Source organism: Oreochromis aureus, linkage group 3 (genome assembly GCF_013358895.1).
Source record: "Oreochromis aureus strain Israel breed Guangdong linkage group 3, ZZ_aureus, whole genome shotgun sequence".
Taxonomy (NCBI): Eukaryota; Metazoa; Chordata; class Actinopteri; order Cichliformes; family Cichlidae; genus Oreochromis; species Oreochromis aureus.
Window position 1 is genome coordinate 12,905,000 of NC_052944.1, and position 12,789 is coordinate 12,917,788.

General features: G+C 38.7%; 1 protein-coding gene across 3 annotated transcripts in view; it reads left to right on the forward strand.

Annotated features, from left to right (window-relative positions):
• The window catches only part of dnah2 (dynein, axonemal, heavy chain 2), a 58,612-nt gene that overhangs the window by 10,178 nt on the left and 35,645 nt on the right, over positions 1–12,789 (forward strand). For 2 of the 3 annotated variants that reach the window (XM_039610056.1, XM_031752074.2), the window contains exons 15-36: positions 304–460; positions 671–780; positions 893–1,022; positions 1,752–1,940; positions 2,060–2,204; positions 2,313–2,505; positions 2,601–2,801; positions 4,523–4,679; positions 5,077–5,251; positions 5,932–6,095; positions 6,188–6,349; positions 6,503–6,606; positions 7,037–7,193; positions 8,395–8,477; positions 9,057–9,237; positions 9,574–9,712; positions 10,021–10,238; positions 10,603–10,695; positions 10,814–10,939; positions 11,286–11,396; positions 11,621–11,815; positions 12,142–12,248. In XM_039610056.1, coding sequence (XP_039465990.1) covers positions 304–460; positions 671–780; positions 893–1,022; positions 1,752–1,940; positions 2,060–2,204; positions 2,313–2,505; positions 2,601–2,801; positions 4,523–4,679; positions 5,077–5,251; positions 5,932–6,095; positions 6,188–6,349; positions 6,503–6,606; positions 7,037–7,193; positions 8,395–8,477; positions 9,057–9,237; positions 9,574–9,712; positions 10,021–10,238; positions 10,603–10,695; positions 10,814–10,939; positions 11,286–11,396; positions 11,621–11,815; positions 12,142–12,248 — 3,297 coding nt within the window. The remainder of the gene's footprint in view (positions 1–303; positions 461–670; positions 781–892; positions 1,023–1,751; positions 1,941–2,059; positions 2,205–2,312; positions 2,506–2,600; positions 2,802–4,522; positions 4,680–5,076; positions 5,252–5,931; positions 6,096–6,187; positions 6,350–6,502; positions 6,607–7,036; positions 7,194–8,394; positions 8,478–9,056; positions 9,238–9,573; positions 9,713–10,020; positions 10,239–10,602; positions 10,696–10,813; positions 10,940–11,285; positions 11,397–11,620; positions 11,816–12,141; positions 12,249–12,789) is intronic. The other variant, XM_039610057.1, reaches the window with a different exon arrangement.

Sequence of the window (12,789 nt, forward strand, 5' to 3'; positions counted from 1 at the left end):
ATACATCCCACAGTTTGTTGATCAAAATATATTTTAAGCTTCTTTTTTTTTAGAAAAAAGGCTTTTATTATCCGAAGCCTGTTTTGGAGCATTGTAACAAAATGAAAAGCGTGACACAAATACAGATCAACACCTGTAAGACTTTAATGGATGCAAAATTTTGCACATTTACACACCTACAAGCACAGAGAAAGATGTACATGCTATATTTGATAATCTTGCCTGTTCAGATATTATTCAGTCAGTAAACAAAACATATTTACCTAATGCCTTTCTGATCTGTGGGTCACGTCTGTGTGGCAGGATCACAGAAATGCTCTCTCCCGATGAGCTGGGTCTTTTTCGGGAGAGAATACGTTTCATTGATAAGAAGGTCCAGCCGGGTCTGACCAAACTCCTGTGGTTGTCTAAAGGAGCTTCTAACATCTTCATCCGTGACTGTCTCCTGCATGTTGACAAGGTTGTAAGATTGCAGTTCACCACTTTTTTTATTTTATTTATTTATTTATTTTTATTTTGAGCCTCAGACTGGTGACAACAGTAACTAGACTAGCAACAATCACATTTTCCTTAACTGTAGCATATTTAAAACCTGTAATAAACCTCTGTGGATGAGTCTTACTTAGCAGCTTCACTTGTCTTCTTCCCTCTACTTTCCTCTTATTTTCAGCTTCATGTGATAATTGATAATTACAAAGTGTCCAGTCAGTCCATCTTCAAACACTGTCATCGGATTAGTGAAGCACTTCTGGTTAAACTGGATGGAAAAACTGTGTACAGGTAAGAACTGATTTAACAACTCATTTTCATTACATTATAAGTCTGTCTAATAAATACATAAAATAAATTCAATGTAAAGTATTATTTATTTTATTTTATTATTTTCATTTAGGAATCTGGAGTTTGAGGATGACCAGAAGAATCACCAGCAGAACATTCTCCAAATACTTCGCTCAGCACACCAGGATATTGTCAGTATCATGACCCGGATCTATGACATCTTGGCAGATCATGGACCTGAGGTATGTCCTCTGTTCATCTGCCATTAAACTATTTGGGGCTTTCAAATAGAAATGTTGACTCATTTATTCCAAAGTGCTCTGGCATTTTGGTGAAACACTTTGAAAAACACTATGTGATAGGGTTATGGTTACGGTTAGGGCTGGAACGGAGGGCTGGAGCCTCTGTTCGATGGAACCCAGAGCGTCTCATAAGGACGTGTCTTTCATGTGTGTATGTTATGCGCTAGGAGTGAGAAAGCTCTGGATCAGTTTTTGCCTTGGAACTATCCCATGGATGCCATTTTTGCCCAGTTACTTTCTTATTATTGAATCATGAACACTGACTCTTAACTAAGACCAGGTGAGGCCTGCAGTTCTTTAGATGTCGGTCTGAGTTCTTTTGTGATCTCTTGTACGAGTGTGTGATGTCCCCTTGGGATGATTTTGGTCACTGGCCACTCCTGGGAAGTTTCACCACCTTCCTGCATGTGGCAATCACTTTGTTAAATAGGTCTGGAAAGCTTTTTTCCCCTAATACATGACATTGTCCTTTAAAAACTGCATTTTGTCCTTACTCTGGTCATTTTTGTCAGAAAAAAAAAATCATAAACAAGTCTAAAATAGTACAACTGAAGTATAAACAAAAAGACACTTATTCCAAACCTTATTCATACGCCCTTAGTGTCTTTAAATTAATATTAGTTTCTATCGCTGTATTTTGTATGTTAAAATTGTAAAATGGTTTTTAAGGTCCAGGAGCACTGGGTGAACTACATAGAGAGGGTGGATCATATGATAGAGGAAGCTTTCAACAGTAACATCACAAACTCCTTGAAGAAGCTATCCAAAGCGATCAACGGTGACAGCAAGACTACACACAGTCCCCTGTTTAAAGTCCTCGTTACCCTCCACAGAGCAGCTCCACAAATGGCACCAAAGGTACCAGATACCTGTTTTAATCCGGTTCGGTCATTGATATTGATTTGTTTACACTGTGAAGGGACATGTCCATATATGTTAACAGTTTAAAACAAGAGTATGTGGGTCCCTTTTAACAGGTAGAGTTTTCCCCAACTCTCAGAAAGCTTGCTCAGGTTGTGAATATTATGCCTCAGCTCATCAGTCTCATCTCAGAATTTAAACGACTCCAAGAACTTCTCTCCAACCAAGAGTCCCAGAAGGATCCCATACACATCATTATAGGTCAGAACATTTTTTTAAAACATAAAAATACAGTATAAACATATATGTCACCATGTCTGTAATTCTATTCTTTACCGGGTGTAACTCTGATGCTGTTTGATCCACCAGGGCAAGATGAGGGGATAAAAAAGATTCAGGCTGCAATTGCCTCAGGGATGACAGCCAATGCCAGCCAATTGCAATCTCATTTAAAAAACTGGGACAAATACAGGGACATCTGGGAGATGAATAAGGATTCCATTATACAACGCTACCAGAGACTTAACCTACCGCTGTCTTCTTTTGATGCAGATATACAAAGGTACTGTGAAATATAATCTAAATATTTAACAGCATTCTCTCGAGTCGTCCACAAAGTTTTTTTTCTGCAATATTTTGTCACGTCTTGACTTCCAGGTACTCAGAGAAGGCCAGCAGTGTTCAACAAGAAGAGACGGTGCTTAACATCCAGTTTGTCATGCTGGACTGTTCACCGCTCAAATCTTCCTTGGTGCAGCACTGCAATGAGTGGCAAACCAAGTTCACTCAGCTTCTCAGTGACATGGCCAGCATGCGCCTAAAAGAACTTCATGCCTCCCTGCATGACAGTGCCAGCAGGTGGGAAATCAGTGAAATAACCTTATCGTACAGGGGTTTTTATGTGTGTTAGGGCATCGCTGACTCTGGGACCTAGTAGATGCTTTCTTGTGAATATAATTAATCAAGAGTTAATGTTTGAGGACTCATTTCCTACAAATTCTGTATGTTTTAATGTCAATATTTAATGTTGTTTGAAGTGAAAAAGTCTTATAAAAGTTTACCAAAAATATCATTCTGCTGAGAAAAAGACATCAGTTATATAAGTGTTATCAAAGAGGAGTTCAGTTTGTGTGAGCTGTGCGCTATCCAGTACATGCTTTGATCATGAATTACGAACTGAATGTCAGTGCTTGTTTGCCTGGTCAGGTCAGCCCACGCAGTGCAGACTGCTTTGCCCACACACACTTGCAATCTTGTGCGCTTTTAGCAGAAAAATGTAATTGTATACTACACTTAACCGGCATTTGATACAATCTTTTCCAAACTTAACTTCAGAGCAGTCAGCAGCGCTAAGTGTATTTAATTAAGCAGAGACCTTGTGAAAGAATTGAAAATAATTTATCGAAGCACAGAGGTTGGGAAGTAACATGCAATTACAATCACATAACAAGCAGTTATTTTAGATGGAGTTTGGATGCTGGGTCAAATATAAATAGAGCAAAATACAATGATTTTATTCACATTAGAACACAGAAAACAAGTTAATGTTTAAACTGAAAAAATGAAAGAAAAATATTCGCTCGTTTATAATTTAATGGCAGTAACACATCTGGGACACAGACTGTGTTGCATCCCATCCTCTGTGAATAACAATCCATTTACAGCGGTAAACTAAGTAGACCAGCTGCTGGACTTTTAGGAGACGAATGTTGTCCAATAGTACTGTAGCTGTTCAACAGTCCTCGGTCCCCTTTGTGTTTTTCGTTTCATGATGCATCAAATGTTTTCAATTGGTGAAAGGTCTGAACTCTTCTACTGTGAAGACATGCAGTTATATTAGATGCAGTATGCTGCTTAACATTGCTTTGCTGAAATAACCAATAGATGCATTTTTTTTTTTTTTTTGCCCATGTTCATTTCTGAGAAACTGTCTCTCTAAGATGCTCTTTTTATACCCAGTAATGTCAGTGACCTGCTGCCAATGAATCTAATTAGTTGCAAGATGTTCCTTCAACTCTTTCATTTTGGTACCACGCATTTTCCAGCATTTTGTTGCCTTATCCCATCTCAGTTTAAACATTTTATATGTTTTATGTGTTTTTAATGTATTAATGAGTATACAGTGTGGGTTTATGATATCACAACTTTCACAACTTTCTTGCTGGTGGGGTTACAGTTATGCAAAACATCACATATGTCATTAATTTATTCTTAATAGGCTACCAAACTGTAGCCTAACGAGACTTTGAGTGGGTCTTATAGTCTGTTGTATTTGGGTGACATGACATTTCATCTCTTCTGTCCTCTGAACACTTGCAGTTTTAATGGGCAATTAATTGACTTTTGACTTTTTACAAATCCTGCAAGTGTGACTATATCGTGCATATTAGGGCATGTTTTAGGCTACACTGTTGAGGAGTAGGTTGGCTTTATTTAAGTTTGATTGCTTTAGTCTTCAGAACACAAAGATGAAGGAAAGATCCAGTTAACATTGCCGAAATGAATGTTAATGAATGAATATAATAAAAAGCGAATCTGACTTTGTGTTGTATTTGTTTGTTTGTACTATGTGTGCTTAGGCTGGAAAAATCTCCCCAGACACTGGCGGAGCTCAGTGAGAGCCAAAAGCTCTTGGAGACTCTCCAGAGCAATTTGGCCAAGACCGAAGCTCAGATTCCTCTCATCCATGAACAGTTTGCTATCCTCGACAAATATGAAGTCCCAGTGGAACAAGATGTAGGTGCCTTGTTCATCCCTAAACAAACAGAAAAAGCATATGTTTTTGTGTATGTATTATATACAACCACATCGTGTTTGTATCCCTGTAAAGTCTATCCAGTTATCTCTCTCAGTTAGAGTACTGCTGGTGTTGCTTATGAGCGACATGCCAGTAAAATGTCCTTCATATTGTTTTGATATTGACAGTAACTGTGCAGTTAACTTTGGCCTCAGAGAGTAACAAAATATAGTTTACCAACCAAAACATATCTTTTCTAATCAAGGCCAAATTTATTTTGTATACCTTGAAGGTGAGTGTCTGCACACATATACACACTGTTGGAAAATGTCTTGAAGAAATGCATTCCCTCTAATCATGATTCACTTCTGCTGATCGTGTTCGGTTTCTCTGCAGGTGCAGGAAATGCGTGATGTGCTGAATGAGGAATGGGTGTGGTTCCAGCAGGTGTTGATCGACAGTGACATCAAGCTGCAGAAACAAAAGGAAAAGTTTAAGAACAGCCTCGTAATCTCTTACGAGGAGTTGAAGAAGCAGATTGAGGCCACTGTGGAGGAGTTCAGCACCAAAGGTCACAGCCTCTGTGTATCTCTCTCCCTCATTTGCTCTTTCACACATTCAGATACTTTATTTTCAAGTTTGTCATGATTTTTTGATTGCGCACCTTTCACTTGCTCTGTTTCTTTTTTTCTCATTAACGATCTAAGTTAAGCCTCTTTTGGAACAATACCCAGTTTCTAATCTTTTCTTGACCCTGTATTACTATGCTTTGTTACTCATAATACTTCATCTTTGCAATGCTCCTCACCTTTTCCACCTCCTCTGCCTTTTCCTGCTGCTTTTATATCCCATATTATCTTTTTTTCCTATTTAGAAGGTGATACTATTGTTTCATGTCCTATTTTCATTACTTCCACTCCAAGTCTTTGTATGGTCAGTGGTTGGTGAATAGACTAATAGACCAATATAAAATCCTATAAAGCGATTAAAGAAATGGTTCCACAGTTACATAATATAAACAGAAATATTACATAAGACTTACTACTGACGACAACTTTGGTAGAAACTGTATGACTTAACCTTTGCTCTTATTTTTTCAAGGCTTATGTCATAGTGTGTTCGGACAATGTTTGTTTCTTCATTTTTTTTTTCAGTGCTAAACAGATGATTAATGTTTAAACACATAAATGTCTGTGTTTATGTGCCTTCATGAGTGCATACCTCACTACGTTTTTACATTTGCATACCCAGGTCCATTTAACAGTGCACTGGGTACTGACTTGGCCTTAAAACAAATAGCAGAGCATCGTAGCCAACTGGAGACTCTGAAACAGGAAGAAAGCACCATCCACGATGGGCTGAGCTTCTTCAAAATAGAACAAGCCCCCTCCAAAAGCATACGGACTCTGGAGAAGGTTTGGACCAGCACTAGGCTCAGAATCTTAACATAGCATTGGCGCAACACAGTAACATTTGATGACAATAAATTGCGCTATGTGGTGTGTAGGACTTGGACCAACTGCAGCAGGTCTGGGATATCACAGAGGAATGGAACAACAACTGGAATATCTGGAAGGCTGGCCAGTTTGGTACACTGCAGACAGAGAGCATGGAGACTGCCTCACAGGACATGTTTAAAAAACTCCATAAACTCCAGAGAGATCTGAAGGTCAGTTCTGCCATATATTCTTCATCGAAGACAGTCTAGTGACTTCTAAATTTACAAAATTTGTTGCCAAAATCACAAAATGAACTACTTAACAATACTTACAATACATTTTCATTACCCAGCCGTGAGAATGTGATCTCTGTCTGATTGCAGGATAAACAGTGGGATATTGTAGATTCCTCCAAGAACAAGATTGACCAGTTCAGGCAGGTCATCCCGCTCATTGCTGATCTGAGGAACCCAGCCATGAGAGACAGGTACTGACTGAAAACAAGCTCTCTGTTGTCATTTCAGCATATGTTGGATAAAATGCATGAAGCATCTGTGTGCGTAATGGGGTTGGTTTACAACTACAAGTGAGCATCATTAAAAGATTAGAGAATTAAGACTGTGAACAGTTTACTGCTTATAGCTAAGTTCCTAGTGTCTCAAATCAAGAACAGCCACAAAGTGTTAGCTGACACTCCCTCTCTTTTACACTTTGTTTCTTTCTCTTCTTACAAACAGATTTTCCTAGCTTTGTTTTTTAGATACAACAGACATAAGTTACATTACTGCATCATTATTACCACACTGTTTACACACTAAAAATTCATGATTGCTTTTTAAATAAAGATATGTGTGTTCTTGCAATATTTCACAAGAAAAATGGGACAAGAATAACTTAACTTAAAATGCTTCTTTCAGGCACTGGAAGCAGATCTCTGAGGAGCTGCAGTATTCTTTTGACCCAATCAGTCCCGAATTCACCCTGGAAAAGATCATATCTCTCGGCTTCAACATGTATACTGGCAAAATCTGCGAGATCTCTGGAGCCGCCACCAAGGAACTCTCCATAGAACAGGTGTTTTTTTACAAATATAGACAGATGCTCAGTGGGAACTTTAGTAGCACTGTGAGTGAAAGCGAGCCTGAAGGGAGCAATTGTTTGATGTGGTTTAGTCAGTATTACCCTGTCAGGATCTGAAATTTAAATTCTCCATTAGGTTTCAGAAAGTGTTTCCTTCCAGGGGTTTTAAGAAGGAAATGTACTTTTTGTATTACTGATAAAATCTTTTCCCTTAATAGACATATAACACCAGAAAATTCAGAGTAAAATGAAGAAAAACTTAAGTCCAAAAAGTATCTGCCAAAAGAGATGTATGTGTGGGTCACACAATTCATCCAGCCATCCATTTTCTGGGTTATGGAGCCAGCACTCTAAGCCAAGACCTCCCTCTCGTCAGCCTCCTCCTTCGGCTCATTCGGGTGGGAGATTATATCTCCAGGCCTTCCGAAGTCAGCCTAGAGATATAATCGCTCCAGCGAATGTGATGCCCAAACCACCTCAGTCGGTTATAGTAGCAGTAACAGAGTCGCAGCTCTAATCTGAGTCCCTACCAAATAGAAGAACTACTCACTTTATTGACAAGGGAGACCTCAGCCACCCTCTGGAGGAAGCTCATTTCTGCTGCTTGTATTTCCAACCTCATTCTTTAAGTCACTACCCAGAGCTCGTGGCCATGGGTGAGGGTAGGAACATAGATCGAACACACTCTTTCACACTCTTCACTACAACAGTCCACTACAGCATCCGCATTACAGCAAAAACTAATCTTTAACAGCACTTTCCCCTCTCCACTCTCCGATCACTTATTCATAATACCTTGAGATACTCCTCCACTCAGGGCAGCACCTTGTCCCTGACCCGGGCTGGGCACTCCACCGTTTCTCAGCTGAAACCAGCTCGCACTCGGAGGTGCTAATTCTTATTCCCGCCACCTCAGACCCAGTGATAGGAAAAAGAATCTCTTGGAAGAGGTCACAAAAGAGCGATTGGAAAAGAAATTTTGTCATTATGCAAATTTAGAAGTTCTCCATCCCCAGTGAATTCATACACTACAACTCAAAGCTAAGATGAATTGTGTTCTGTCATTAATCAGGTCATATGACTGTCTCATCAATCAAGTTTGGTCAATATGAAAAGAGTGGAAATATTTCCTCATTATTTTGCTAGGTCAGTGTGGTTTTTCTCTTAACAGTACTTTTTATGTGTGACATTGAAGGGTCTGAAGGGTATCACCAAGACGTGGCAGGAAATGACCCTGGACATAGCACCTTACAAGGATGAAGGCCACTATCGACTGAGGTGAGAAAGTGAGCCTTGAAGGCACGGTTTAGAGAAGAAAAGAAAAAGAAGTTTTCCATCAAACTTAAGTATCCATCATACATTTATGTACTTGCATCACCCACTGTTCAGTACAGCTCAGCACTGTCATGCGGTTAGGTTTTCATACTCTACACGCCTGTGTTACGTCTCTGTATACTACAGAGCGTATATCGAATGGATCTGAGAGTAATGTGCCTTGTTTATGAAGTTGGAATGAGCAGATGTGTCAGCGGGAATGTTTAAGCCATCCGCTGCATACAAACTGAGTCAGACCTCAGATCCAGTTTAATCAGCAGGCCTGAGCCATTGCCGCTGATTTGACAGTGCCGCTGATCCACACTGAACATGATGAAAGCAGGCAGAGGGGAAGATACACAGTGACACTGTAATTCAGCAGACTCTGTGCACGGCTAATGCAGAACAGGGCACCACAGCTGTGCAACAGTTTCACTGAAACATTGTTACTGCGTCAAGCTAACAGAGTGAAGCAACATTAGTCTTACAATCCAATTTTAAGCAGTCGTCAGTGGTCATGTTTACCCTCCTTGTGTCTCCCAGGAGCACAGAAGAGGTTTTCCAGGCACTGGAGGACAACCAAGTTATTTTGTCCACAATGAAGGCATCTCGCTTTGTCAAAGCCTTTGAACAGGAGGTGGACCACTGGGAGCGTCAGCTTTCCCATGTGCTGGAAGTCACTGAGATGATCCTTAATGTGCAACGGCACTGGATTTATTTGGAGGTACAAGCAACACAGGCAGAGTACTTAACTTTTAAAAATATATTTGATCATTTTATTGTATTTGAATGCTAGTTATTTGATTTATACATGTATTATTTTTATGAATTATTTTGTGCATGCAACGGATGGAAGTTTCTTGTATTGATAACAGTTTAGTTGCACGTTGTCATTCCTTTTCAGTCTTTATCCATCGCTGTCTTGTTTTGTTTTCTCATTTCAGTTTTCTTGCTGCTCTCTTTGAGCATTTCATTTTCTTCTTTTTTGAGGATAAAATTGAGCTTTCTTTGTTCTTTAGTGTCTGTAACTATATATTTAAATGCTCTTTTATTCCCCCAGAACATTTTCCAAGGAAAGGACATCCGGGAGCAGTTGCCTCATGAGTGCAAAGAATTTGAAGACATAAGTTCTAGTTGGAAAACCATTATGGGTTGTCTCCACAAGGATAAAAATGCCTTGCAGGGAGCACACCAGCCTGGTATGACATGTTACTTTAAAGAATGTGCTCTTATTAAAACTGTAGCACACAGTATTTTTTCTGAATGTCTTCAGGCCCTAAAAATCACTTAACAACTCTATAAGAATGTTTCATGAGTTCAGAGCTCAAATGTAAGTTAAAAACTTTTTTGATGTTATTAAAAAATGTTTAACATAATATGTAACATTTAGAATATCAGTATAGAAGAGGTTACCAAAACAAGGGTTTGGATTCACCAAAAAGACTTCCATCTAATTTGTAAAACTAAAATGTGTCTTAAGTCTATTATCAACCTCTGTGCCTTGCAGGTTTGCCAGAGAAGCTGTCACAGATGGGTTGTGAGCTGGAGGAAATCCTTAAAGCCTTGGACATATACCTGGAGACCAAGAGGCAGATCTTCCCGAGGTTCTATTTCCTGTCCAATGATGACGTGCTGGACATCTTGGGACAATCACAGAATCCACAAGCCATGCAGCCTCACCTGAAGAAGTGTTTTGACAACATTAAGAGCTTGTCTACTGAAAAGGCAGGAACAATCATACTGTGTGATCAGTGCTACACATTTACTGTTAACAAAGGAGTTAATTGAGCGCAGCCATGTAAATATGTAAGGAGCAGTAATCGTTACAAATTTTCATGGCTTGTGTTTCTTCATATCTGCTTTTTGATGCAATTTCATATGTATTTAAATTTTTTGGATTGACCAGAGATAATTAAAGAGAGATAATTAAAAGCCCTTGTGCAGTGTTCTTAAGGAAACTGGTGAGATTTTCTAAGCTTTCTCTTTGTGTTGATTGTGCTTTAAATAATATAAAACCACATTATATGTACTGGAAGCACTCCGCTTTGTCCGAAATAACTGGATTTTCTTCAAAATGCGTGTTTTCTAGACAAAGCTTAAAACAGTAGCTGCTGGGATGTTCTCTGCTGACGGCGAGTTTGTTTCTTTATATGAAAAAGTGGAACTGAACAAACCTGTGGAGGTACAGCACTAACAATGACCCGAACTATATTATGACAGGGGTGTTGTGGTGATAAATGCAGTGGAGAAGATCATGATACTGAATGTGAGCACCAGTTAATTTGCACGTGTGCTTGCAGGAGTGGCTGTGCAAGCTGGAGCATAGCATGCGCCTTTCACTAAAGGAGTCCCTGAAGGACTGCCTTGTAGATTTGAAGAGGACATCAGGACCAAGAGACAAATGGGTCCGAGCTTGGCCAGGACAGGTATGTCTGTTTTTGGCTTTCCTGTCCTGCTTTTTCTTTTTCTCTTATATGATTTTCTCATTCACTGACACTGATGCAGTTACTGATCCTGCACATCCTGTTAATAATGTAGAAATCCCAGTGGCTTAAATAAAACTTATTTCTTTCCAGTTTAAAAGAGATTTACTCACCTTGTGTATTTGGATAGATTAAGCAATACACTACTTTACTCTACTTATATATTATTTGTATCAAATTTATTTCATTGTCCTTTTAGTTTATAAAGTTAAGAAGTCATTACATTTGCAACCTGTATAATTTAATATTCAAGTAAGATTAAAACAAGGATTATTTCTTCCTGTTTTAGATGATAATCACAGCTAGTCAGATCCAGTGGACTGCTGATGTCACAAGAGCTCTCATTATCTGCAAAGAGAGGGCTGACAAAGCCCCCCTGAAGTCCATGAAGAAGAAACAGGTTTGACTGACTTTTTACCACTTCACTAAACTTTTCTGAAAGTGTGTAAATATCTTTTTTGTTGTTGTTGGTGTCACACTATTTTATATCCATAAAAACATTTGGGTATTCAAGTCAAGGTCGGTATTGTGTGCAGTTACAGTGCATAGCTGTCATGTTGGCAATAAAAAATGAGCACGCTTTAAGTAAATTTGTCAAATTTTTGGTACAACTGTCTTTCTCAGGTCTCCATGCTTCAGTGCTATTCAGAGATCATTCGTGGTAACTTGCCCAAAGTCCTGCGTTTGAAGATCGTAGCTCTGGTGACAGTAGAGGTTCATGCTCGGGATGTTATTGATAAGCTGGCCAAGGCAGGTTGCTACGATGTCAATGCCTTTGAGTGGGTCTCTCAGCTGCGGCTTTACTGGGAAAAAGACCAGGTAAGCTGACTGCAAGACACTGATAGAACAGGTGAGTTGATAAATTGCTTTTATCAGTGGATTATGGTGGTTAAAGGAACATTTATGCAGGTGGTATAAGTAACATTTAGTAAAGATGGGATTAAATTAGCATCTTCTTTGTTATAAGTTAAAAAACAGTACTTAGTCTGAGCTAGCCTGCTGTGCTATGTTGGTCTATACAGCTTCTCATATTGTATAGACAAATGAAAGTACTAGCTAATCACTTTCATTAGTTTAATGTAAGCTTAGTAATTTAGTAAAAAAATATTTGAACTTTTTTTGGTTTGGTTTGGTTTTTACTCCAGGGGAATGCAATGAATTGTATAATACGACAGACCAACACAGAGTTCAACTATGGATATGAGTACCTGGGCAACTCGGGACGGCTCGTCATTACTCCGCTTACTGACAGGTGACATCATATTACTCAGTTAATGCACCATTTAACAAATGCAGTGCACTCTTCAGCCTGTCATTGTCACAAGTTTTCATAAAGATGTTAAATATATTTTTGGGTTTTATTTTTGGACTTTTTGGACACCTTTTTTTTTAGGAGTGATTTTCACTGAGATTAGTATTTTGTATAATTCAATAGCTAACAATGATAGAGCAGGATGCTGCTGTTAGTCTTTTACTGTAGGCTATTTCAAGTTTGGTTCACGTGTAATTGCATATAACAAGATTAGTGAAAGCAATAGCAAAAACAAAATTACTAATTTTAAGATTTATTAGTTACTAGCCTCGACATCCAGAGTATAATGATTTTCACCTTGGGCATCTGTAGCACGCACTGGCACTAAAGTGTTTGTCAAAAAGTGGGCTGGAGTTAAATTTTCACTTCTTCAAATATTTGTTTTTTGTTTATCATTACATTTTCCATTTTTTTATTTGGCTAATATTTGTAAAAATATGGAAGATATATAGCAATTCAACTTGGATGCTTTGGAAATGAT